Source organism: Sphaerodactylus townsendi, linkage group LG05, assembly GCF_021028975.2.
Source record: "Sphaerodactylus townsendi isolate TG3544 linkage group LG05, MPM_Stown_v2.3, whole genome shotgun sequence".
NCBI classification, from domain to species: domain Eukaryota; kingdom Metazoa; phylum Chordata; class Lepidosauria; order Squamata; family Sphaerodactylidae; genus Sphaerodactylus; species Sphaerodactylus townsendi.
The window spans coordinates 17,276,618-17,304,332 of record NC_059429.1 but is presented as its reverse complement, the minus strand read 5'-3'; the positions used below and the strand labels follow the sequence as shown (position 1 = coordinate 17,304,332).

At 45.8% G+C, this 27,715-nt stretch overlaps 1 protein-coding gene and 1 pseudogene across 1 annotated transcript in view; both read left to right on the top strand.

Moving 5' to 3' along the window:
* The first annotated feature begins 23,861 nt into the window (after nucleotides 1-23,861).
* Nucleotides 23,862-27,715, top strand: part of LOC125432357 (flavin-containing monooxygenase 5-like) — an 18,262-nt gene continuing 14,408 nt past the window's right edge. The window contains 2 exon segments of the mRNA XM_048495805.1: nucleotides 23,862-23,999; nucleotides 27,072-27,260. Of these exon segments, the coding sequence (XP_048351762.1) occupies nucleotides 23,868-23,999; nucleotides 27,072-27,260 (321 nt within the window). The 5' untranslated portion in view covers nucleotides 23,862-23,867.
* LOC125434046 lies at nucleotides 24,733-24,856 on the top strand (annotated as a pseudogene).

The following is a 27,715-nucleotide window of genomic DNA, read 5'->3' as shown; positions in this document are numbered from 1 at the left end:
AGGCCGGCGCAAGAGAGGCAGCTCCGCACGGAGCCGCCTCTTCCCCGTCCCTCTCCCACTCACCTCGTCGCCTCCGTTGCCCTGCTGGCCTCCGTAGACCCACCCACGCTGCCCTCCGACCTCCAGGGGTTGGAAGACAGCGAGGGAGGGGCTACGGAGGCTAGCAGGGCGACGGAGGTGACGAGGTGAGTGGGAGAGGGACGGAGAAAACAGTGCATTCCCGGCGGTGCCGTTCGCCCCACCCCGCTGGGAATGCGCTGTTGTTCCAAAAACCTCCCTCCAGGAGGGAGGTTTTTGGAGGCGGCCTGCCGCCCTGGGGGAGGGGGAGGGGAGCCAGGTCGGCGCTGCTGCATTTTCGCAGAGCCGCCTGTGCGAACGGCTCCCTGGGGACAGTGTTTTTGCCGTCCCCAGGGCGCCATTCATGGCCCGTGCGGAAAGGGCCTCTCTCTCTCTCTCTCTCTCTCTCTCTCTCTCTCTCTCTCTCTGTGTGTGTGTGTGTGTGTGTGTCCCATTCTTCTATTCCACTCTCAAAGTCACCTTTTCCTAAAACCTTTAGCTAACACCTTCATCCTGAAATGCAGCCCAGTTTTAAGGAACCATTTGCTCCCATTAATCCCTGGTTACCCTAATTTCCTCTGCCCCTTTCTTCGCTGTATTATCTAATGCCAATCTCTCCTAGTGAATGGGATGTTGCGAACTTTGTGGTCGATAAGTACGCAAAGTACTGAGTACACCCATCCTGGATCCTGAGGCTGCACTTTGTAAGGGAATGCCTTGTAAAGGAATGCCTTGTAAGGATCTCCTTTCCACTCTGGTCTGCTGGATTTCAGGGCAGCTTGTTTTCCATTACCGATCTTCTTGTTAACTTCTTCCAGAACACAGCTTGAAAAATCCCTGAACTAGTGAATCATAACACTGTAGGAGGGCTGAAATAGATGACCCTCGAAACCCCTACCATTCTTCCGATTTACAGTAGAAGAATTTATGAGGTGAGACAATGTGGTAAATGGCAGTTCAGAACCCTTGCTCTCCTGGATAATGGTGCAAGACTTGCCTCCGATTATGTTCAGCAGCCATCTCAATTCATTTAATTCAAGAATTCTCAACATTTTGCTGTGGGGACTCAGAGTTCATGCCTCAGTAACACAACAGAGGTTGGTAAGTGCTGCCTGGGTGGTTCCTCTGACAGATTTACAACCTGCATAGACTGTCTAGAAGAACCTGATTGTGGAAGATGTCACCACCAAGGCAACTATGTGCGGAAGCAACTTTTTTCATCCACAGAGCTGTTTCATTCTATCGGCTTGCTTGAGCCATTGGGGGCAAACCTCATTCCAGTCCAGTGACCCGTTTGGCTGTTTTGCCATATGCATCCCCCACAACCCTGAGAATGACCTCTCCAGGGGTCAGAAGGAAAGGCAAGAACAGAGGGCAATGCAGGGACACTATGTGCCTAGAGTGATTGGATATATATTGCTACAGTCAGCTGTTCTCCAGTCTTAGGCTGTTCTGCACGTCTGGCGAGCGGGGGTGCATCGGCATAAATTATGCACCCCCCAGGCCCGTTTGCACAGATGGTCCCGGTACGGGCGCAGGCGCAGGCGCAGGCGCAGGCGCAGCCTTTGCACAGGTTGCGCCTTCCCCAGCCGGCTTACCTTCTCCTGCTGGCTGCCGTCGCGTTTTGGAGGCCAGGGGACACATCCCCTGGCCAGAGCATCAGCTCTGGAGATGGATGCCAGGGGGCGTGTCCCCTGGCCTCCACAATGCGACGGCAGCCAGCAGGAGAAGGTAAGCAAGCTGGGGAAGGTGGGAGGGAAACGCAGCATTCCATCCACTGCCGTGTAGGCGCCACTTTTGAAAAACCTCCCTTGTGGAGCGAGGTTCAAAAGTGGCGTTTCTGTGCCGCTTGGGTGGCACAAGCACGGTGCCTGCTGTGCGAACTCCTCCCCAGGAACAGCGTTTGTGCCATCCCTGGGGCGCTGTATTCTGCCTGTGCGGAAACAGCCTAAGTCACATCAACACTGAATTAGGCTCCATTCAGAGGATCGTTTCTGGGTGCAATATATCAACTGTTGTCTTTTAATGGGAGCAGACCCAGAAATCTTTATTCCAGCTAGGGGTGATTGGACATTTCCATCAGTATTCAAGTGGCCATAAATTGAGCAGTTTTATTTTGCCATTGCTGCATAGATTTTGAGATCACACATTTTAGAGTTCCCTGCTGCTTACAGATACCAATCCTGATGTAACCTGTTGCCAGGTTTTATGTAGCAGCTCTTGAAGAATGTTGCAAAATGGCCTGTGCTGTAAAATAGGTTTAACGAATACTAAGACTGTCTTTAGAGTGTACCGTGATCTAATAGTTATATTTTTTTATCCGCCAGTTGTATTATTCCCTTATACCTTGATGCCTTTTAATATTTATACTTTTATCCCATCCCCTTTATGTTCCCATACACTTTTTTTGTGTTCCCAGTTCTCTTCTGCCAGTAGATCCTTTTAGAGATACAGTTATAGTTTTAATATATTTTATCATTTTAGTTGTGACTTCAGCATCTTATTTACCTTATGCTGATCTAAGGCCATAATTAAGATTGATTAATAGGTGGATGGATTGTAGTGAGCGCTGACATACAGCTTCCTCTGTATTTCAGAGGAACTCTGAGATGTTTTGCTCTCTGTGGGCTTGTGATGAAAGCCTGCAGCACCGCCCTGTGGTGAATGCATCAAACATCCAAAGGTGGGAGAACAATGGAGAAGACCATTTGCTAAGCAACTTTATGCTTCATGAAGGTAAAGTCTATTTCTCAGATCTAAAATATTTCCATCTTGCCTTCCCACATCGCCCAAGGTGGCTTACAAAATACAAATAAACACCTAGTGGTGTTGTCTCTTCTTCTCTGTTTCACTTTTATCCTGCTCTCTGAGGAACAAAAAGTGAGGAACAAAAAATACCTGGCATATCAGGTAGGTTATATAGAGGGAAGGAATGGTTGGCTCTCCTGTGAAGACAGTAGGACTGGACTTCCTAGGTTGACATTTCACACTCCAACTAATTCCCTGCTTCAGCTGCAGGGTCAAGATACAACTTTACTTGCTGAAAGGTAATTGCATATAATTGGGTTATATGGATATGCTTAAACTGCTGTGAATTAAACTATGACCAGGTGATATTAGAATAGCAACAATGACTAGGAGTTTGTCTTCATGGTACTGCTGCACACTCTGAGTTGCAAAATTGTTGGAGGTTCAAATGGGATACCTGGAGAGGAGGGAGTTTGGGGAGGAGAAGGGGTTCAGCAGGGGTGCAGTGCCCTAGGTCAGAGGTGTCTGACTCTGGTGCCCCAGATGTTCATGGACTACAATTCCCATCAGCCCCTGCCAGCATGGCCAATTGGAATTTGCTGTTGTTTCCACTATGCCATTATTTTGGTTGGCTCCATTTTGTTTCAGAGCCAGGATGATTGCAAGGGAAGGGGAGGAAGAGGGCCCGGCATCTGGACATGGCCCACTCACCCTTGTGGAGGAAGGGGGAGGGGAGGGGGAGGGGTGGCATGCAAGGGAAGGGGAGGAAGGGAGTGAGGGGAGTGAGTGAGAGGTGGCATGCAAGGGAGGGGAGGGAGGGGGCCCGGCATCTGGACATGGCCCACCCACCCTAGTGGAGGAAGGGGGAGGGGAGGGGGAGGGGTGGCATGCAAGGGAGGGGAGGGAGGGGTGCCATATTGTGGTACAGACTTATCGGTGTCCAGACTATAGCCAGGGTTGCCAACAATCTGGAGAAAAAAATGTCCTGCACATTTAACAGAAGCTTAACAGGGTTCTGTTTTCCCGTTTTTGTGATTTACCTCTATGCAATGAAAAGGTTCACCTTCCTGTCTCCACACTATAAGTCTTTATTAAAGGGACAGGTCATTTCCTATGGATTGTTGACAGTTCTAATTGTACCAAAATCTTGACGTGTCCTGCAGAATGTTTGGCATATCCAAGAGGGAAAGTGAGCATTTAATGGATGCAAAAACCAAACCAACCAACCAACCTCCTCAACAAATTCCTCCTTTCCTTGTGGTCATTTGTGCTTTATCTGCCTGTTTGGAGCCTAGAAAGGCTGCAGTTTTAAGGCCTTCCTTCTTCACACAATAATCCCAGCCAGTCAGGGATCTCATATTGAATGGGATTCTGCGTGGCCAATTGGATTCCCTTACTTGGGGCTTTTCTGCACTGAGTTTTGGCTGCAATTTGGATTCATCACTGCACACCTCTGCTCCTCCTACATGCTGTACTTCCCCACCCCCTCTCAAAATTTCCCCAACTACAGCAAAGGTGGTCTGAAAATTTTTTAGGGGAAAATCAAAGAAAAATTGGGAGAGCAACGATTGGCCCATGATACTGTGTGTAAGGGAGGAGAGAAACTGAGGCAGTTTCACCTAAAACTTGATGCAGAGAAGCTCTTAATGATATCAATGAGGATATATTGTGCTCAGTCTGTATTGAGAGATGTCAGGGATAGGCTGGGAGATTCGGGTGCAACAAATACCGGATTCAGCCCAAATCTGAGTGAATTCGGGCATATTCGGGCCAAAATTGGCCGAATATGTCCTGCCCGAATATGAACGAATCTAAATGCAAGGCATTTGGTCTTTGGGGGGTACTTTTTGGGTTTTTTTTCATGTTTCAGCCTGCAGGAGGGCCTCCTGGAGCCACCTTGAAAGTCTGGTGCCTCTACCTTGAAAAATGTGCAACCTGCTTACACACTCAGAAATTCCCCATTGGCTACAATGGAGCCACTGCAGAGCACAGAATCTGCCAGGCTCTTCAGCAAGTTCTATGGTGGGAAAAAATAACTTTTCCCACCATAGACTTCAATTGCTGTTATGCCCAACTGGCATAACAGGTTTCAAAGGGGTCACTCTAGTGGGGCTCTTGCTCTGGGTAGGGGCACTTATTTCCTGAAGGGCTAATGGTGTAAGTCTCCTGAAAGGAACCAGCCAAATTTGCTAAAGTTTGCTTCGGAGGGGCAAATGCTGCGGGCACCCAGTTGAAGGTGAACCTTTCCACCATAGAACTTGCTGAAGAGCCTGGCAGATTCTGTGTTCTGCAGCGGCTCCATTGTAGCCAGTAGGGAATTTCTGAGTGTATAAGCACTGGCTGCACATTTTTGAAGATAGAGGTGCCAGACTTTCAAGGTGGCTCCAGGAGGTCTCCTAGTAATAGCATTCAGACTTGGTGAACTTTGCTTCTGGGGGCGGGGTGGGTGGTTGGTTTGAGAGAGTTCTGAGATAACTCAGCCAGCTGGCTTCATGTGCAGGAGTGGGGAAACAAAATAAGCCTTTTGGGGGCCCATAAAATTGAACCCCCAGAAGCAAAGTACACCAAGCCGGGATGCTATTACCAGGAGTGCCTCCTGGAGTCACCTTGAAAGTTTGGTGCCTCTATCTTCAAAAATGTGCAACCAGTGCTTACACACTCAGAAATTCCCCATTGGCTACAATGGAGCCAAGGCACTGCGGAGCAGAGAATCTTGGATAAATTCCTTGGAGTGCCTGTCAGGGGTGTATTTTTAAAGCTAGTGGCACCAAAATTGCAGGGTCTCATCTGGAGACTGTCGTGATGATACCACCCATGTTTGGTGAAGTTTGGTTTTGGGGGGGCAAAGTTATGGACCCTCAAAGGGGTAGCCCCCATCTCCTGTTAGTTCCCATTAGAAACAATGGGGATGGGGCACTGCCTTTGGGGGTCCATAACTTTGCCCCCATCCAAACCAAACCTCACCAAACCTGGGTGGTATAATCAGGACAGTCTCTGGATGAAACCCTAGAATTTTAGTGCCAAAACATGAAAAAAAACACCAAAAATACAAAAAAATGAGATGGACCCAAATTTTTCGGGTATACCTGAATATTCGGGTATATCAGAACATGTTATTTGTCATATTTGGGCATACAGATAATTTTATGCCCGATTAAATCCGAATTTTACCAAATTTCTAGTGTATTGACCAAGCATAGTCAGGGAGGAAGGGGAATGCTTCCCTATTGTTGAGACTACCAATCTGGTGTTCTCTGTCTTGCCACACTGACAGTTTCTTTACCCATCAGGGTCATATGGTGATCTCTGATCCCACCTCTAGTTATGCAGTTATGGAAGGTTTGGATGGCATTCCACTGAACACAATGCAATGACAGCTGTATTTACTTATGCATGTTCTACCACACCTGTTGATTTAGAAGGATCTACACAGCAGGTCACCTTGTAGAGAATGAAGTGCAATTCCCAGTGATACAGGAACTTCCAGCATGATATGTTTTCCCATCCAAACAACAGTTCTAATTATTCCTTTTTGGTTGTTCCTTTCATCAAGGACTTTCATCTAACCCATCCATCCATCCATCCATCCATCCATCCATCCATCCATCCATCCATCCATCCATCCATCCATCCATCCATCCATCCATCCATCCATCCATCCATCCATCCATCCATCCATCCATCCATCCATCCATCCATCCATCCATCCATCCATCCATCCATCCATCCATCCATCCCCCTGCTTTAATCTCCCACCCTCAAGAAATTGAGGAGCAGGAGGAAAAATGGCCTTCATCGCAACTCTCTAGGAATTCTCCAGAGTCCCAATGGTTTTTGTCATAGAGATGAGGGAAAATTCCTAGAATGTCACCTGGCAATAATATCACATCATCTCCAAACACCTTCCCAGGCACTGCCCTTCCTTGCAAATCTCCCAGCATTTGCCTCATCAGTGTTGGAAACCCTATTTGCACTGTAGAATGAATGCTCTGATGGATTATGCTCCCTGGGTCAGATTGACTTGTCGTCCATATTTTCAACCTTAACATCAACCAAAATTTGCCTTAGCTTACCTCATGGTAGAGTTGCCTAAATGGGCACCCCGTACCCTTTATGATCTTTCTTGTTACCCAAGCTTCTCAGTATCACAAGGCCTTCATTTAGCTCCCATCAGACACAAAAAGATCAGGGCTGGTGGGAAAGCATAACTTCAAAAATAAATCCTTATATAGGAAGATTTGTTCAGGACTACGGTACCAGAACGAATCACATTCTTCCCCCCGGCCAATCAGGGCATACCCAAACTTGGCTTATGGAAATTGCAGCCCTTTCACTCAAACCCAGTTTCAAAGCAAATGACGACAAACAAACTCTATTTTTGCAGTGGCCTTCTTGAAAATATTTCCCCTTTACGTTCTCGCAGTGGAGGTAATTGAAAACAGCGCTTGGCAATGCCAAGACATATTTCTTTAATTATATATATATCTCCAATCCCACGCTGTCTGTTTCCAAATGTGAAAGGCCCTATCTGCTTGCGGTTACCGATCTTATGAAAAGCAGATTTGTCCTTAAGTAGGCCGAACCCCGAGCAAGAAAACATTTTTCCTTCCCCGACATGGCCGAAGCAAATTGGTTTTAAAGAGAGATCCCTTTTCAGATTTATTTCCCTTCTTGGGCCAAGCGATAGAGTAGGCTGTCTCACGAAGGAAAAGAGGCTTGTGTTGCATAGAGTGGGAAACTTGCAAGATATCTCCCCTGCCCACACTTCCTTGCTGGCAAAAAGACACTCCTCCTGTATCTTCTTATTTAGTTAAATTGCAAGGGCGAGTGGGAGTGGAATGCAGGGAAGATCTGACACAAGTATTTTCCGGATGGTCATAATATCCCATGGGAAAACTGGGATCATACATACCGGGCTGTTTGTATCTTGGTTTCTCCCTTCGCATGGCTGCCCGTCAGCGGGTTTAGGCTAGGAGGAAGAAGGTGATTATGCATGGTCCCCAGTTTAGTTTCATTTTCCACACCAATGTTGCCGCGCATGCGCCTGTCCCGTTTTTCCAATGTTCTGATTGGCTGCAGACGGCGAGGCGGGAAAAGTAAAATGGTCCATTTCCTGTGGTGCTTGCATGGGAGTGAGATCAGTGTTGGGTTTTTTTTAAAGAACCGCCAATTTATCGGTTTTTGGAAACCCCGGGATAAGGGAAATCTTGCAGGGCAGGCCCGAGTTAGGCCTGGAAGCCATGCGGAAGTCATGGCCGAACCGAGATGTTTCACCTCCTTATCCCAGGATATATGGTCCGTGCGGAAAACGCCACAGAGAACTTTTACTAAATGAGAGGGGGGAACACTACCCCAACTCATGGCTGTGGGGCATACTCACTGGACACTCTTTACTTTCAAAGGCAATAGGGTTGCCAACTCAAAGTTGGGATGGAGCCTGGGGAGGGCAGGGTTTGAGGAGGAACCTTGGCAGGGTCCGGTCTTCAAACCAGCCATTTTCTCCAAGTGAACTGATCTCTGTGATATGGAGATGGGTTGTAATTCTGGGAGATCTCCAGGTCATATCTGGAGGCTGGCGAGACTTGCAACTGTGGATGTTTCTTGCACTCATAGAACTGCAGTTGTGTCAAATTAAAATTGTAGATGAAGGCAGGGATTGTAGGATTGATGGACCAGTATAGGTGTCTACTTTTGCTGTGCGTGGCTCAGTTTGCAATGTGGGAAGCAGCTGTGGCCAGCTCCAAATGTCAACTAGTGGCCAGATGGACCTAGCAGAAAGTCACACTTCACTTGACTCCTCAACGTGGACCCAAAATGGCTTGTAGCATCATTCTCCCGTTGTCCATTGTCCCAGCAGCCACCCCCCTGTGAGGTAGGCTAGCCCAAGAGAAAGTGAGCCTGAGTTCACCCAGCAAGCTTCCATAATATAGTAAGAATACGAATCTAGGTCTCCCAGAACTTCGTTGGACACTCTAACCACAACACCACCCTCGCGCCCTACTTAAGGACCTATCTTGCATAATCTTCCTTGTGTCGAGCAAGAGGCTGGCATAGGGAAGATGGAAAGGGCTATAGAAGGCTAAGCACAATAGGCCAACATGTGGGTGACCCTGGGACTTGTTAATCCCCTAGTGCTGGTTGTTTGCAGAAATGGTGGGGAAGGGTTTTCTAGCACTGTGCAGGTCACGTTACATGAGCTCTGGTTTGGCACGATACTCTGCCGCCTTCCTTTCTTACCATGTGTTCTGGGTAGGCTGCAATGTTCATCCATTTATGTCACAAGGGAGTGCTGTTGCTCGTGTGGATAAATCATTTGATGTTTCTACAAAGGGAGATAAGAACTGCACCAACTTTTCCTGGAATTAATGGTGAGGGAAGATAAAAGGTGGTTCCCAGAGAGAAAGGGCAGGGCAAAGCACAGCTCTACATGCTTGTAGGGTTTTTCCTCTCCTAGTCTTATGGCAACTCTTTGAGAAAGAGGAACAAGACAGCTCGTCACACACTGAAGACGGAGGATCAATATATTCAATAAATGTATTTATACATATTATTATAATTGCCCAATTATTATTATTATTATTATTAATTGCCCAATACTGAATCCAATGATTGTACATCCAGTTTTTTGAAAAAACAAGTAAAATATTTCTTCAACAACAGAAGTTCATTTTTGAGATATATAACCCATATCTTCAATATCTACTGAACGAAAATAGTTCATTTTTTCAATATCTTTAGGATAATTATATTCCATATAGAAAGAAGTACTTGAAGAATATAGAAAGAAGTATTGAAAAAAATGAACTATTTTGTACAATCATTGTACAATCATTGGATTTTTGTACAATTATTGCACAATCATTGGATTCAGTAACTGGACAATTATAATAATATATATACATTTATTGAATATATTGATCCTCCGTCTTCAGTGTGGGACGCGCTGTCTTGTTCCTCTGTCATATATGTTACACACAATTTGGCTTTTTTTTGTAACTCTTTGAGAAAGGCTGTTATCCTCATATTGCAAATGGGGATAGCTTAGAAATAGCAGCTTGTCCATAGAAGTCATATTTGGGGTGAGATATGACCTGCCTTCTGTGCTACGCCAGCGCTCGGTATTATTCTGAAATGGTGGGCAAGGAAAATTACTGAAGGGCTGTTTAGAGACTACAGCGCATTATGACAGCAGGTATAAGAAAGGCCGATGACTGTGTCAAAAATATTGTACACCTTTGCCTGAGGCCTCCTAGGTTTTGAGACCCCCGGCTTCAGCCTGCCAAGTCTGTAGGTAAATCTGGGACTGATTATAGGGCTTTTTCTGCATGCACAGCTTACCTCAGATTTTCCTAGGGGTCTGACCTTCTGTCTTGGAAGTGTTCCCTATGAAATCAATCTGCACATCTCCTCTCTCCCCGCCCCCCCCCAATTGTTTTGTCTCCCTCCTTTGTCTCTTCAGTTGCATTTATTCTAGAATGGTGGTGAGACATCATCCGTGATACAGAAGAACAACCTTTCCCCCACTTTTTCTTTTGAGCCGGTGCCCTAGCTTTACTGTGGCTACGTTTTGAAGTGACAAATGTCTCAGCCTCCATTGCTAGTATTGAGAACTACCAACCCCAAAAGGAAGCCAAACAAACTCCTGTTCACCATTACCAGAGGGAACAAAAAACATGTAGCCCATCCCCACATACACATTTTTCAGCCAAATTTGACCTGCAGTAATGCACAATTACTACTTCAGCAGTCCTTAGTTCAGAGGTGGGATCCAGCAGGTCCTCACAGGTTCCCAAGAGTAGATTACTAATTATTTGTGTGTGCCGAGAGGGGGTTACTAATTGGTGATTTTGCCACGTTAGTTACACCCCTCCTCTCAGCAGTAGCGCACAGAACTTGAAGCAGTCTAGCAGGAGGTGCACCGGCGTGCGTGGCAGCCTGCACCTGCGTGCGTTCGTTTCCCGCCCAAGGACTGGTGAAGCGGCTGCGTCCTTGCCACAGCCCTGCCCAGGAATGCTCCACCCCTGGAATGCCCCACCACGCCCCCGGAATGCCCTGCCCAGCCCCATTGGCGCTACGCCACAGTTTGAATCCCACCACCATGGGAACCTGTTACTAAAATTTTTGGATCCCACCACTGCCTTAGTTACATGCAGTTATTACTCTTAGTACTCTTTTCAATCACCTAAGCTTCAAAAACACTCTGCCCTAATGTTACATCAGTAGTTTGATATGAAACTGACAAAGCTGATCCAGTTGATCATGCTATACCTTGTCTCACTGAAAGATAGAATCTCGGTGCTGAATTAATTTCCCGCCACCGGTGTGGGGAGAAGAATCCCTAGGTGACCCCAAGTAGAATGCAGTTAAAACTGCTGTGATGATAGCCAAGGGATTCCAGAGACACAGACATTTTTTACCCATGGCAGCCATTTTGTAAAAATTGAGGGTGCAAATTTCAAAAAACCAATCAGCGGGCGAGAATCTTCAGGGGCCACTAAGCAGAATGCAGTTAAAACTACTGTGATAGCCCAAGGGATCCCACAGGTGGTTTTATCCACTGCAGCCATTTTAATATCAGGACTTTTTTTTCTACAGTGGAAGCATCCTACTTTCATTTCCTCCGAACAACGCAGAACCACATTTTTATCTTTTGGTGGGACAGAGTATAGCTTGTGCCTTTGACTGAACATTAAGATCGCAAGTTCTGTGTGAAATTGACAAAGCTGATATAATTCACCACGCTAACTTGTATCTTTACCTCGCAGTTACATTGCTAGTTTGATATGACAGAGAGAATTTTTTAAAAATCCTTCTGAAAAAAGCATTGGAGGGAGAGGAGAAAATTGCTGAAGAGGAAGCTGGGCAATTTCATGAGGGTGTAGCCTACTGGAATAGGCATTGTTATCTGAAGGAATAGAAACATGTAGCCCTCACACACATAAAGAACCGGGTTTGGTTTTTTTGCTAAATTAGAGCTGCAGTAACCCATTATTGTTACTGTAGCAGTCTATTGTCAGTTTCCTGCTGCAAAAGCAACTTCCCATGTCAATTTCACTCACATCTTGACACAGTGAATCTTCACCGTAACATTATAGTGCTAATTCAAGATGAAATTGACAAAGTTGGTCCAATAGACCTGGCTTGAGTCTGTGCACTAGTGTGACATTGCTAACTCAACAGGACAAAGAGTACTCGCCCTAAAAATTCCTTTTGAAGATGGAGGATGAGAGGGAAGAGCAAATGGCTGAAGGGGTGTTTGGGTGACTATATCGGGACCTGGATAAGAGTGTTTGGTGGGGCTGAGAAATAAGGACCATTTTAATTTGATCTCAAGCTCAAGAGAAGCCGGCCTGAAAACAGAGAGGAAGAAAACATTGCAGTAAAAGTGGTTTGGAAAAGGAGAAGGGTTTGGATTTATACCCCACCTTTCTCTCCTGTAAGGAGACTCAAGGTGGTTTACAAGCTCCTTTCCCCTCCTCTCCCCACAACAGACACCTTGTGAGGGAGGTGGGGCTGAGAGAGTTCCGAAGAACTGTGACTAGCCCAAAGTCACCCAGCAGGAATGTAGGAGTGTGGAAACACATCTGGTTCACCAGATAAGCCTCTGCCACTCAGGTGGAGGAGTGGGGAATCGAACCCAGTTCTCCAGATTAGAATCCACCTGCTCTTAACCATTATACCACACTAGCTCTCAACAGAGGCACAATGAAAGGAAAATGTTTCCGGAAAAAAAACGGAAGAAATATTGTGCAGCATTAAAAGAAAAAAAGACATAGCATTTGTTGGCAAGATTCACTGTAAACAACTCGTGTGGAAAAGGCCACGTATGTGAAAACGGTCCTTGTCAATCAGCAACTCGCACTTGAAGGCAATTAATGACAGCTCCACTTAGATGCAGTACCTTGACTTCTAAGTAATGCTGAGTTCTTTCTGTGATTCAGTGTTTCCTGATTCTCTGGTAGGGCTAATAAAGAATACACTCCCCCCTTCCCTTGACTAGTCTTTCCCTAACTAGTCTTTCTCTAGGACAAGGCCTCCTTGCTGTTTTCCTCTGGATTCTCCATACTTTGTAGGTCTCTTTCTACAACTCTAACCCATGTTGCATCGAACCTTGGATGATGGACAATGCTTTGCTACAGAGCAGACAGGAGGCTCTTTCTGTTTATAAACACACATCAATGCTTTCACTCCTAAACCTGTGATAGGAATGGTTGTTTTCAGCCAAGGAATTGTTTGGGAATTGCTTATAAACAGATCATAAAACCAGTCTTCTGGGTCTCCAAGCAAGTGTTAATTGCTTTATAGCCTTCCTTGGGGGAAGAGAAGACAGATCCGTAAGTGAAATACGTAGATATATCTGTTTTGTCTTAATAAAAAGCCATTTTCTTAAGTAGAAGAGGTAGGATTGCCAACTTCCAGGGGGCAGCTGGAGATCTCCTGGGATTACAACTGATCTACAAGACCAAGCGTGAAGTAACTGTTCCCCCTTCTTTTTCAACATCAAATTCAAAACCAATCTGATTGCAGACTATCTGAGTATACTCCAAGAGCCCAAGCTTAGATGGATATACACAAGGGCTCGTTGTAATTCCTTCCCTTGTTCTGTACTCCAAGGGAGGTTTCTTAAAATTGACTCGCAAGAGCGGAAATGCCCCCACTGTACTATAGTGGTGCAATCCATGTAACATATAATGCTTAACTGCCCCAAATACGAGGAAGCTAGGACCAGGCTTTTGACTTTCCTTCCTGCTAAGTTTAAGGAATACTCTGTTGCTGGGAAGGTTGCATTCTTACTAAACAGCTCTTCTTCTGTGATTTTAAATTCTGTAGCTCGGTTCCTTTTAGGAACTTTGGAATAATACCTGTGATGGTCTTGTGTATGGAACATTAGCCTGGATAATGCTGGTTGTTATATTGGTATTATGCCTAATAAAGGTTTTATGTACGTACGTACGTATGTATGTATGTATGTATGTATGTATGTATGTATGTATGTATGTATGTATGTATGTATGTATGTATGTATGTATGTACTCAACTGATCTCCAGGTGACAGAGGCCCCTTCCGCACACACAAAATAATGCGTTTTCAAACCACTTTCACAACTGTTTGCAAGTGGATTTTGCTATTCCGCACAGCTTCAAAGAGCACTGAAAGCAGTTTGAAAGTGCATTATTCTGCATGTGCGGAATGAGCCAGAGATCAGTTCACTTGGAGAAAATGGCCCCTTTGGAAGGTGGACTCTATGGCAATATGCCCCATTGAAGCCCATCCATTCCTCAAGCCCCACCTACTTCATGCTCCTCTTTCCAGAGTTATTTCTCCATTTAGTGCTGGTAACACTAAGGAGAGACCACCAGCCAGCCTGTCTTTCTACCTTAGGCATACTATGTTGGTTGGGGTTGATATGGAGGCCACCTGCCAACCACAAGACCAACAAATGGCTGTGCCGATTTTCCTGGATCATAGGCTGTTTCCACACGGGCGGAATACAGCGTCCCAGGGATGCTAAAAACAGCGTCCCTGGGGAGGGGTTTGCACAGCTGCCGCCACTGCCTCGCAACCCCCGAGCGGCGCAAAGCTACTGTTTCCAAACCTCGCTCCCTGAGCGACATGTCCAGCTCTCCCATTTGCTCTTCAAGAAATCGGACGCAGAGAGAAACAGCAAAAGTGTCCACTGTTGGGGTCAGAGAACACTATCTTAAAACACAATACCTGGGGAATAGCTCCTCATTGACTACTTCTGAGGAAGCATGTCTAGGATTGGACCCCCTCCCCCTTGCATCCAAATTCTTAATTACATCCATAGGAGTTGGTCTTCAGGAGTTCTAGCTCTCACCAAAGGCTGGAGGCCTGTTCCGAAGCATCCCTCAGGCATGTGTGGTCAATAGGCTGGACCAATGAAAGGGTAAAGGACTATGCGATTAGTGACATCTACTGTCCAACAAGGCAAACATACGTGCTCTCACTAGGAGAAGTCTCATGCAGTGATCCCTCGTGCAATAATGTTGGCAGGACCAATGTACCCCTATTTTTGCCTGTGAGATGCCAGAGGGTATGAAATGCTTTCCCCTACCCATGAGGCACTGTCTGCCTCTCAAAGGAGTCTGCTAGCCATCAAAAATGGAGCCTGCAGAGGGACTTGAGTTCTATCAATGCTGTTTTATGTCGCAGGGCTTCATTTTTAAAAAGCTAGAAATGAGATACATAAACAGGACCATATCCAAATCACAAGAACTTTCTCATTTTGTGAACACACCGGGATTTGACCAGCACAGGTGTGCAAATGCCAATTATTTTTTAAGTCTTCCTTGTTAAACCTTGTTTGCGTGATTGGAGAAAACAAAAATATTTTTCTTTTTTCTTTTTCCTGGGCAATGTATGACACTGTTAAGGATTCTAAGTGGCCTGTATCCTACTGTTCCTCTCAGGAAAGTTTCAAGCTTCTTCCCACTAAAGTGGCTCTAAAGGAGCAGCAGTGGCGTAGGAGGTTAAGAGCTCGTGTATCTAATCTGGAGGAACCGGGTTTGATTCTCTGCTCTGCCGCCTGAACTGTGGAGGCTTATCTGGAGAATTCAGATTAGCCTGTGCACTCCCACACATGCCAGCTGGGTGACCTTGGGCTAGCCCCAGCTTTTCAGAGTTCTGTCAGCCCCACCCACCTCACAGGGTATTTGTTGTGAGGTGGGAAGGGCAAGGAGATTGTAAGCCCCTTTGAGTCTCCTACAGAAGAGAAAGGGGGATATAAATCCAAACTCCTCCTCCTCCTCCTCCTCCTCCTCCTCCTCCTCCTCCTCCTCCTCCTCCTCCTCTTCTTCTTCTTCTTCTTCTTCTTCTTCTTCTTCTTCTTCTTCTTCTTCTTCTTCTTCTTCTTCTTCTTCTTCTTCTTCTTCTTCTTCTTCTTCTTCTTCTTCTTCTTCTTCTCTCTTACCACTAGCAATTAAGCCACTTAAAAAGAAGGAAGTTACCTTAGTCTGGAAGAAATCTTTAAACTTTGCTCAACGGGGTGGTTGGGAACAAGTCAATGTCTTTACGAGTCTCCCATACCCTAAACCCCAGAAACATTCATAGGCAGGAATTCACGCTCTGTCTCAACAAAAGTTGAGTGAAAAACTTGTCTTCCTTCATCCTGATTATCTCCCCCACATTATGCAAGATATCAACATAAGGAGGAAGGAATGAAAATATTATTTAAGCCTCGGCTGACTGATAGGCCCAAGTAGGTGCTTTCTCTAATGGGAAAAATAGTCTGTCAAATTGAAGCCAACTTGGCAAGGGAGTGAAGCAGCTAAATATTTCTTCTGATTTGTCTTGAACTGAAGAGTTCTTGGTCAGACTGAAGGGCAAGGGAGAGGTTATGAGATGAACATGAAAAGCAAAAGTTCCGGAGATATCAGCAGGAAAGCCAAAGTTTGGAAGAAGCATGGCAGAAAGTATGTGAACAATTGCTTGGATGGGAAGAAGAAAAGGAGTTTGGATTTATACCCCGCCTTTTATCTCCTGTAAGGAGTCTTAAAGCAGCTTACAAACTCCTTCCCTTCCTCTCCCTGAAACAGACACTTTGTGAGGCAGGTGGAGCTGATACTGAGACAACTGTGAAGCCAACTTGTGAAGCTCTTGGTCACACAGTCGGTTTCATGCGTAGGAACAGGGAAACAAATCAAATTCACCAGATAAGAGTCTGCCACTCATGTGGAGGAGTGGGGAATCAAACCCAGTTCTCCAAATTAGAGTCCACGTGTTTCACCACTACACCCAGTTCCCCAGATTAGAGTCCACCTGTTAACACACTACACCATGCTGGTGTACCACTATATCCTCCGCTGAGATAGATCATCTACCCCACTATTGCCTATTCAGATTGGCAGCGATTCTCCCAAGCTTCTTTTGCAGTTCTGTTGCCCAAGGCCCACGCTTATATTTATATATTTATATATTAATTTGTTTTGATTTATATCCTGCCTTTTCCCTGCAAAAGCCGGGGTCATGGTGGCTCACAACATAGCAATCGGTATGAGTTTAAAACATAGCAACGTATACGATCATCATAACTATTAAAATATACAACTCCACGTAGCTAGTCGGGTTGTGACCTGTGGGAGAAGAGCTTTTGTTATCTCATGACATGTCAGCCATTTGGTCACTTTTGTGATGCATTTTTAGCACCCAATTATAATTCTTCCATTGACAGCTCTCCACTGGCTTCAGTTTGCTCTGACTGGTTGCTCAGTCTGAGGAGAATCTGGCTGATGGGGAAAAGATCAGGGTTTTTAAGATAGCAGGGGTAATGAAAAACACTCTGGCCCTTTCTGCACGGGCCATTTATGGCGCCCTGGGGACAGCAAAAACGGCGTCCCCAGGGAGCCGTTCGCACAGGCGGCGCTGCTAAAACGCAGCAGCGCCGACCTGGCTCCCTTCCACCACCCCCAGGGCGGCGTCAGGCCTCCTCCAAAAGCCTCCCTCCTGGAGGGAGGTTTTTGGAAAACAGCGCATTCCCGACGGTGCGGTGCGAACGGCACCACCGGAAACACACTGTTTTCCCCGTCCCTCTCCCACTCACCTTGTTGCCTTCGTCGCTCTACTGGACTGCTAAGACCATCCCTCGCTGTCCTCTGACCCCTGGAGGTCGGAGGGCAGCGTGGGTGGGTCTTAGGAGTCCGGCAGGGCGATGAAGGCGACGAGGTGAGTGGGGGGGGGGACGGGGAAGAGGCGGCTCCGTGCAGAGCCACCTCTCCCACACCGGCCTCACTGGGGGCCGCTCGCACGCTCCTGTGCGAACGCCCCCCCTCCACCAGCAGAATTCCTGCCGGTGCAGGGGCGCCCTTTCCGCAGTGCGGAAAGGGCCTCTGTTTCTCTTGAGTTTTTATTACCGGTACATTTATTTGGGTTCTGTCTGAAGGGGAAATATGTTTGTTTGAATAAAACCTGCCTTCTTTGGTTGCTTAAAAAAATGATTACCATGTGAGGAAAGCAATCCTTTAACTTTCTTCAAACCATCTACCATCTTGGCCATGCGGCTAAAAAAAAGGAGAGTAGAGTTTTCCTTTCTTACTTGGGAAGAGGGGTTTTCTCAGCCACAAGAAAATCACTCCCTCTTTATCCAGAAGTGTGCAGGTCCCCTTCTAGGAAACAAAAATAGGGTCCTGTGGGTCTGGATTGAAGGAATCAAGGATGAGCTAGGGAGGTTTAGCAGTCCTTGAGGACAAACAGGTCCATTGCAAAGGAGAGTCAGCTTCCCCTGCTGTGAGCTGGTCACTACCACCAGTTCATCATAAATTAAAAAAAAAACTCCTTTCCCAGGTGACTTCCCTCCTTTTCTTCAAGACTCTCATTTTAAGAAAAAAAAAGTGCTAAGAAAAACGGTCATAGAACAGTCTTACAAGGTATAGAGCACAGCTGTCAAACTCGCGGCCCTCCAGATGTTATGGACTACATTTCCCATCATCCCCTGCCATCACGGTGCTGGCAGGGGACAATGGGAACTGTAGTCCTTAACATCTGGAGGACCACGAGTTTGACACCTATGGAGAAAAGCAGCTGGTTTAGCACGCTGATCCTTGAGACTGGACCTAAAACTTTCTCCATGCAAGTGACCTGGTCTGCCACAGAGTTATGGGTCATTGACGGATGACGTTCACTTCTGCAAACCTTTTCACTATGCTGACTGCCAGTGGTTGTCTTGACTTTTTCCATGTCTCACTGGCCACCTAAAGTAATCTTTTGCATTCTCATTGGCTTCCTGCCCAATTTCTGTCTAAAAAGGCACAATTTTGTAATGAATATAGCGAGGGATATGCCCAAACCTTGGACACAATCCATTTCATGTTTACTCAACAATAGGTTTTCAGCTAGTCACTGAACTGCCTCTTTCCTCCATGCAGGGAAAGGAGAGGTTTGGTCAAGACTGATGAATACCTCTTAGCAAAGGCCTGTGTGAGACATTCTGGAATCTGTCTTGGAAAACCCAGGTGGTCACCTCTCACTAATTAATCTGGGCACAACCTCCCAGAAGGTTCTCCTCCACAAGCCCTGTTGAAATGAACAAGAAGGCACTACATGGAAAGAAATGGAGTCCCCATTTGCACCACTGGTGCTCTATCTTGTCCTCACCAACACTGGACACAGTTGGTGACTTTGAGTTTTGTCTTATCCACGAGACAGTTCCAACAGAGCAATCAACCATTGAGGCTAAGGGAGAGAGCTGGTTCCAAACAGGTCCACAGAAGGAGCTGAGGAGTTGTCCGGCCATATATCAAGGCTATAAAACCCCAAACGCTGCTTTGGGTAGAAGTTCTGATATCACAGCCAGGCCTTGTAGCTCCGCCTTTGGTGCCTTAATGAAGCCAACCTTGGCTTTATTTGTCCACTGTACTTCTTAAAGAGTAGGACTATTTGTATTTTGATAATGCTGATGTTTTGTGACAATGATGGTTGTTCATTGTATGGTTGTTTTAGTGTATGTTGTATATGTGATCGTAGTAAGCTTCTCTGGGTCCATTGGCAAGGAAGGGTGGCCTATAAATCAAATAAATAAATACACTGGCATGCAATTTTAGCAATTGGCAAGCATTTCAGCTCAGACAACCGCCTTCTCTGTTCTTGAATTGTGACGAGTGATTTGTGTATGTATAATCAGGGTGGTGGCACTTACCCTGTTTCCCCGAATATAAGACCTCCCCTGAAAATAAGACGTAGTAGAGGTTTGCTGAAGTGCGAAATATAAGGCATCCCCCAAAAGTAAGACGTAGCAAAGTTTTTGTTTGGAAGCACGCCCGACGAACAGAACACAGAAAAATAAGACATCCCCTGAAAATAAGACGTAGCGCATCTTTGGGAGCAAAAATTAATATAAGACACTGTCTTATATTCGGGGAAACACAGTAGTATTAATTCCAAAAAAATGTAACCCTTTGTCTCTATTTACGAAATCAAGACTATATCCCTAAAAAAATTACTGATGACTTGCTAAACATCATACTTTTCTCTATTAAGTCTTAATTTTAAAATAAATTAGAATTCAAAACCACTAGTCATAAGTTCATTTCATCTTTATTATCTATACATACTATCACAGGTTTCCAATTACTGTAATAGCAAAATCCACTTGTAAACAATTGTGCGGAATAGCAAAATCCACTTGTAAACAATTGTGAAAGTGGATTGAAAGTGTATTATTCTGCATGTGCGGAAGGGGCTTATATCCCAAGATGGAGCAGAATCTGCAGGTACTGGGGCAATAAGCTCCATTTGGCAATGGGCTCCACTTGGCTCAATCTAAGAAGACTCTGCCTCCTTCCTACTGAGTTCCGTTCTAAGAAAATACAGGGCATGGCCGTCGTGCCCAGGAGAACTTCCAAATGCGTCAGATCTGTTTTCCAGTTCTGCTTCTCTGAATGTTGCATTATCTCTCTCATTTTGGTAGGATGGACTGCCCCCAACGTAACTGACCGTCGAAATTTACTAGGAAATACACACATTGCACTATCGAAGATGTCAGAGCTAACATTCTTCAGGGAAAGGTCCAGAAATGGTTGATTGATGAAGCTTGCCAATGCCTCTTATCAGATGTAATGGATCGATAGAGATCACCGGAGGGTAAACAAGCTGACATACGGATCTTAATATGCCCTGATAACATAACCGTTTTGCTGATTTAGTGAGAGTTCATGAAAAAATGTTGGCTACCGAAGAGCATGATGGTGTCCATCCATCACAAATGTGCCTTCGATTGGATTTGGGGAGACTCGTTCATCTCTCTGGGGTGGGCACGGCCTGATAGTCGAGCGGCTTTAAAAGACAGCCTCTCTTGCAATCTTGCACCTAATCTAGAAACCAACGTCCGACATCACTGAGCATCAAGAATTGAAAACTCCTCTTTGTGGCTTCGTCTCCCATTCACAACTCTTAAGCGGAAACTCCTGCTGAACATTTAGCCACCCTGTTTAAGAAAAAGAGCAGCAAACAGGGAAGTGTGTGAGTATAAATTATTTGCAGTCTGAAGCTTTATGGAGGATTGGGACACTGTTCTTCCATCACAGATAGCCTACTGCACCTCTAATGGGTAGGGAATTCCTTTGGTACTTACTTGGCCTGTTTCCTGCCACTCTGTTCTGCATAGTTGGAAGCCTTCATCTTCAGCTCTAACCAAAGAGGCTGTTCCTCTGAGGAAGTGATTAGATTAGGACTCTAATCTGCAGAAACTGCGTTTGATTCCCCACCTCTCCACATAAGTGGCAGACTCTAATCTGGTGAACTGGATTTGTTTTCCCATTCCTACACTTGAGTGGCAGACTGGTGAACTGGATTTGTTTCCCCACTACTGCCCATGAAGCCTGCTGGCTGACCTTGGGCTAATCACAGTTCTCACAGAACTCTCTCAGCCCCACCTACCTCACAAGGTGTCTATTGTGAGAAGGGGAAGGGGAAGCGAGTGTAAGCCGCTTTGAACCTCTTTAAAAGGTAGAGGAAAGCATGGTATAAAAACCAACTCTTCTTCTAAAACCAACTCTTCTTCTAAAACCAACTCTTTTATTTCAATCAAAGAAATTCTCCTTTGGCTAGAGCAGGGGTAGGGAACCTGCGGCTCTCCAGATGTTCAGGAACTACAATTCCCATCAGCTGGTAGGGGCTGATGGGAATTGTAGTTCCTGAACATCTGGAGAGCCGCAGGTTCCCTACCCCTGGGCTAGAGGAAGGCTTCCAACTTTGCTGACCAGAGGTGGTTTCTGCACAGCACACTAATAACATGTGTAACACATTATTAATGAACCTGGTTTCCAGTGGTGGGAACCAAAATTTTTAATAACAGGTTCCGATGGTGGTGGGATTCAAACAGTGGCACCACCGTACACACGCATCTCCAGTCCCTATTGGGCGGGGAGGTTGCTTTAGTAACCCCTTCTCGGCACTCAGAAAAAATTAGTAACCACTTCTAGAGAAGTGGTGAGAACTGGTTGGATCCCACCTCTGCAGGTTCCCCCTTTTGCCTTTGCACTGGAAATTTAACCTGTCCAGGAAGCGATTGCAAACACCCCAGGTTGCTGTAGCTCCTTTGGTTTCTCCAAAAAGATTGCTAGTGTAGTGATTTTTGTAAAACCCGGGTTGAGGGAAATATAATGGGCTGAACCTGTTTTGGAGAAGAGCCTTGTGTGAAGTTCTTCCTTGAAACGGGATAAATAGTTATATGTGGGCTGTGCGGAAACCACCAGAGTGGCAGGGTAAAAGCTATTGTCTATATCTGAAAGAACCCAGGGTTGGACTGGATTCAGCCGACTTCAGTCTTCAGACTTAAAACGAAAAGCTTCTGAGTCCCTCACATATTTGCAGTAAGCAAGCACTGTATATTGGAGAAAAACTGGCCATCTGGACCTACTGTCAGATTATCATAAAGCACAGAGTGCCATCTGCTGGTTCCACACAAGGCAACATGGCACAGGTCAAAATGACCTTTCTTCATTATCACTGCACCCGCAGGCCCTGTTAGGGAACTTAGGGCGTTTTTCCACTTACCTTAAGCCGCGCGCTACTCTCCTCAAGTAGCGCGGGGTCCTCCAGCACTCCCCACTACAGGGGCGGTGACAATGCAGCCGCCCCAACGCTGCCGCTGTCACGCCCCCTCAGCGCGCGTCATTCCTGACGCCTTTTGAAACGGCGCCTTTTGATGACCCTGTGCAGAACGCGGGGTCGTGCAGAACGCGGGGTCGTGGACGTGCACCAGAAATGGCGCGCACTGGGAGTTGCGCGCAGCAACCTTTGGACCAAGGTAAGTGGGGAAACGCTCTTAAACTGTGGCAGTTTTACATAGGAGTTTTAGGTCGATGCATAAGAAACTGTTAGACAGTGTAATGGACTGTGGACAAGTCTCAGCACCAAGCTCAGTAAATCCACACCTTGTGCTGTTCTGCTGAATCTAACACACCTTTTGCTGTTCTGAGCAATCCAGTACCATAGGGAACCCATGCGGTGCAAAACAAAACCCTGCCAAAACCTGAACCAGTTTCCCCACACAAAACAGCAAACGTTGCCACTTTCTGTAACGTTATTTAAAAAACCCCACTGGCCTTATCGTCTCCGTTTAAATTCTCACAACACTCTGAAGATGAGAATTTCTCAGTCATTTTGAAGGTGGACTTCGAATAGTCCTTGTAAATTCATTCATCCTGTCCAAAGGGAACTAATGTTTTTTTTGTAAACCATCTTTGTATACCATCTTTGTAAGCCAATGCCTTTTTGTAAACTGTCTTTCATCAGATGAAAAAAAACTGTGTATGTTTAGCAAGCATAAGGGGTGGGTTTTTCTTGCTTGGCACTTAGTAGGGCAGCTGTGCTTTCAGATCTCAAACTATGGGGCAGGAAGGTGCCATAAAATGTTTACAACATTCTGCCCAGGATGCTATTGACTGGATGGTTGAATGCATCACTTTTGTCCCTATGCAGAATTTCAGCTCCTGGTAAGTTGCATGAAACGTCCCTTGTTTTCCCTGAGGAACCTACTGCATCTGTGTATGGTTCTCCAGTTGCACAGTGGCAGATAGGAAGGCGCTCCAAAGGGTGATCACTACTGCACAGAGGATTATCGGCTGCCCTCTCCCCTCCTTGGACGAACTCTATAATTCCCGAAGCCTAAAGAAAGCCCAAAATATTCTGAGGGACCCGTCTCATCCAGCACACTCTCTTTTTGAACTGTTACCATCCAGCAGACGATACAGGTCTATAAAAACTAGGACAAAGAGGCTTAGAGACAGCTTCTACTGTAGAGCTGTGGCTATGCTGAACTCCGTGGCTTCGTGTTGATGTGTTTGGGGCTGTGTAGGGATGGGTGGAGGAATGGGAAAGTGAGGATGGGGTATGAGTCTGAAATTGTGTGCATCGAGGAATGCTGCTGTAAATTTCGTTGTGCGTGCACAATGACAATAAAATGCTTATGCTTATGCTTAAAAAAATAAAATTTTATTCCGCATGCATTGGTAATGTCTGAATTTCTTGTAATGCCACTAATGTATTTATATTTTTGCATAATGGCTGCAAAAGACATAATGGGTTGGTGTCCCTTTAGGCTGACATGGCAAAGAGAGTTGCTGTCATAGGAGCTGGCGCTAGTGGTCTAACCGCCATTAAGTGCTGCTTGGATGAGGGGCTGCAGCCAACGTGTTTTGAGAGGAGTGAAGACATCGGGGGGCTTTGGAGGTTCCAGGTAAGTCAAGCTGGGAGCAAGTGTTTGCACCAGTAACAACGTCCTACAATATTGTTTTGCTGTGCAGGAATGGCGTAGTGGTTAAGAGCAGGTGCATTCTAATCTGGAGGAGCTGGGTTTGATTCCCCGCTCTGCCACCTGAGCTGTGGAGGCTTATCTGGGGAATTCAGATTAGCCTGTGCACTCCCACACACACCAGCTGGGTGACCTTGGGCTAGCCACAGCTTTTCAAGTTCTCTCAGCCCCACCCACCTCACAGGGTGTTTGTTGTGAGGGGGGAAGGGCAAGGAGATTGTAAGATCCTTTGAGTCTCCTACAGGAGAGAAAGAGGGATATAAATCCGAACTCCTCCACCTCTTCTTCTTCTTCTTCTTCTTCTTCTTCTTCTTCTTCTTCTTCTTCTTCTTCTTCTTCTTCTTCTTCTTCTTCTTCTTCTTCTTCTTCTTCTTCTTCTTCTTGTCCTTCTCCTTCTCCTTCTCCTTCTCCTCCTCCTCCTCCTCCTCCTCCTCCTCCTCCTACTACTACTACTACTACTACTACTACTACTACTACTACTACTACTGGACTGTCTGTTTTGGCCACATCAGGAGGAAGGAAAGAGGCCATCCAGCGCAATTATTTAAGTTGTAGAAAGGCACAAAGGATACAAACAAGATCATGGATCTCTGTCCATCAGAGAGAGAGAGAGAGAGAGAGAGAGAGAGAGAGAGAAAATTGCACATTCAGCCCCCTATATCTTACCTGGCAGTGGAGACACCATGATCACAAAGATAGTTTTCCCAGGGTGAGGCTCAACCATTGCACTGCGGGTGTGCTGACCCCTGCGATTTCCCCCAATGGTATCACTGTCACATGACCCCTAAATTGACACATTCAGCCCCAATTGGGATCAGAGAGAGTAATGCAGGGAGCAGAGATGGGATGGAAGGCAACATGATGTAACCTGATCTCATCAGATTTTGGAAGCTAAGCAGGGTTGATATTGGAAGGCGGACTCTACAGAGGAAGGCAAGAGCAAACCACCTCTGCTTTTCACTTGCCGAGAAAGCCCCTTGGTGGGTTTGCCAGAAGTCAGTCATGTCTTGTTGGCACTTTACAAACAAGGAAGAGAGACAGTATTCAATCTTTCAACACTGTAACTGAAATGATCCAACGGTTAGAACTTTAAATGACATGTTTTGTTTTGTTTTTAATCGAAAGCACTTTGCTTTTTACGAAAGATCTGTGATTTTAACATTGGCTATTTATGCCTGAAACACAGCTTTTAGTTTAGAGATATCCAGAGTCCAGGGTTATTGTATCTATTATATACATTAAATACTTTAAATACAATAAACCTCTTTTAAACAGCTACGTACATGTCAAGTCATAGTACTTTCTATATAAAGTAACACTGAAGAACCCAGCATGTGATCTTTTTGTCGTGTTTAAGTTTTGACTACTTCCCATAGTCTTAATAGCCAGTCAGTCGTATCAGGAATATATCTTGACTTCCAGTAGTACGGTGACATCATTCTTGCCATAGTTAATAAGTTTAACATATCTCCGAGGAATTATACATGAACCATTTTAATATAATTCAGCAGAAAGAGATGCCCACTCTGTACCCCTAAGATGATGCTGGCTACCATTTGCCAGAAAATGTATGTTTTAAGGTACCATGTTTAAGAAGTGGTATAGTTAGGTGTCAAACTCGCAGCCCTCCAGATGGTATGGACTACAGTTCCTATCATCCCCTGCCAGCATCATGCTGGCAGGGGATGATGGGAACTGTAGTCCATAACATTTGGAGGGCCGCGAGTTTGACACCTATGGGTTAGAGCATTGGACTAGGATGGGCGACAACCACGTTTGAATGCCCAGGCCATAGGAAAACCTCACCAGGTGATCCTGAAAAGCCAATTCTCTCCTAATTTACCACACAGGACTGCTGTGAGGGTGAAATGGAGCCCGGAACAGTCTGTGGCCCCCACTAGCTCCTTGGCAGAAGGATTCAGGATGGGTCAATAACTAAATTAGCAATCCACACACAAAAAATACATCATATGCCTTTGTGTTTCACGGATTCCAATTAACCAGGATGGCTAAATGGAGCCTCAGTCTTTTAAAGGCTGAATGATACCCCCTGGAGGTTGTGAACCCAAAGATGACATCACTTCCAGTGTGTACCAGAAGTGATGTCACCATGTTGCTGGCAGCATGGGCCTAGTGTTCCCTTTGCTGCCAGTAACTCCTCCATTGGTAAGCTGATCAGGGCTGGGGATTAGGACCCTGGACTAGGGGATCCATCACCCCTGGTCTAACTGAGCAGCATATTGGGGAATTAGGCTTAGCACCTCTCAGCGCTGTTTTATGCGCAGGTGAGGATAAGCAAAGCTAGCAGTATAATACTAGCCAATTTTGGAGCCTGGGTGGGTTTGCCCTAAACGCTGTGGTAGCCAAGGTTGGCTGCTTATTATCCGCATCTTATACTAATCTATGGCATTTAATTGATGTAGATTAGCCATTAGTAAACTGGATATAACCTACCCTTGGTGTCACAAGGTTTCATTTGGGGTATTGGCCAGAGGCGAACCTACAAGGGGACCAGGGGGTGCGTGCTGCACTGGGCGCGTGCCTGGGGGCGCCCAAAAATTCAGGTTTGTGGTTTTTGTATTTTTTAAGTGTTTTTTCAGTTTCTGGCCTGCAGGGGTACAGTTTTTCGGTTAGCAGCACCAAAAAATGCCCCCATTTCCCCTTGTTTCCAATGGGAGCTAATAGGAGGTGGGGCTACACCTTTGAGAGTTCATAACTTCAGACCCACTGAATCGAACTTTACCAAACCTGGGTGGTATCATAAGGAGAGTCTCCTAAAGATACACTGAAATATTGGTGCTGCTAGCCTAAAAACTGCACCCCCTGCAGGCCAAAAACTGAAAAACACTAAAAAACAAACACAAATGAACATGGGGGGTGCACAAAACTCAGATTTTGCACCGGGCTCCATTTTCCCTAGATACGCCTCTGGTATTGGCACAAAACTATTGTCTTTGACCTGCTTTAAAAGCCCTGCCCCTTGGCAATTTCTTGCAGGAGTATGATATCGACGACCAAGCAAGCATTTACAAATCTCTGACCATCAACACCTCCAAGGAGATGATGAGTTACAGCGATTTCCCCATCCCTGGGGATTTCCCAAACTACATGCACCACAGCAAAGTGATGGAGTACTTCAGGATGTACGCAAAGCACTTCCGCTTGCTTGAATGCATACGATTCAAAGTAAGATGCTAGACCCCGGACATTGGGGAGGGAGGAGGGGCTTCCAGTAGCAGGCAATAGGGTTTCTAACTTCAATTTAGGTAATTCCTGGAGATTTGAGGATGGGGGATAGGGAATGCAATAGGGAGGGCGGTATACACGTTTAATAAATAATAATAATAAAGAATCTGGGGAAGGGTTGTGAGGTCACTGGATGACTTCTGTTTTAACCCAGCTCTATGGTAAACCATAGATGCTCTCGGTTTCTCCAAAGGAACTGATCTCTGCAGTCTGGAGATCAGTTGTAATCCCAGGAGAATTCCAGGATCCACTGGGATGTTGATAAACCTAGCAGCCGGGAACGCAGTGATGCTTGCAGGGACAGAAAAAACGTTGTATTGTCGAAGGCTTTCACGGCCGGAATCACTGGGGTGCTGTGTGGTTTCCGGGCTGTATGGCCGTGTTCTAGCAGCATT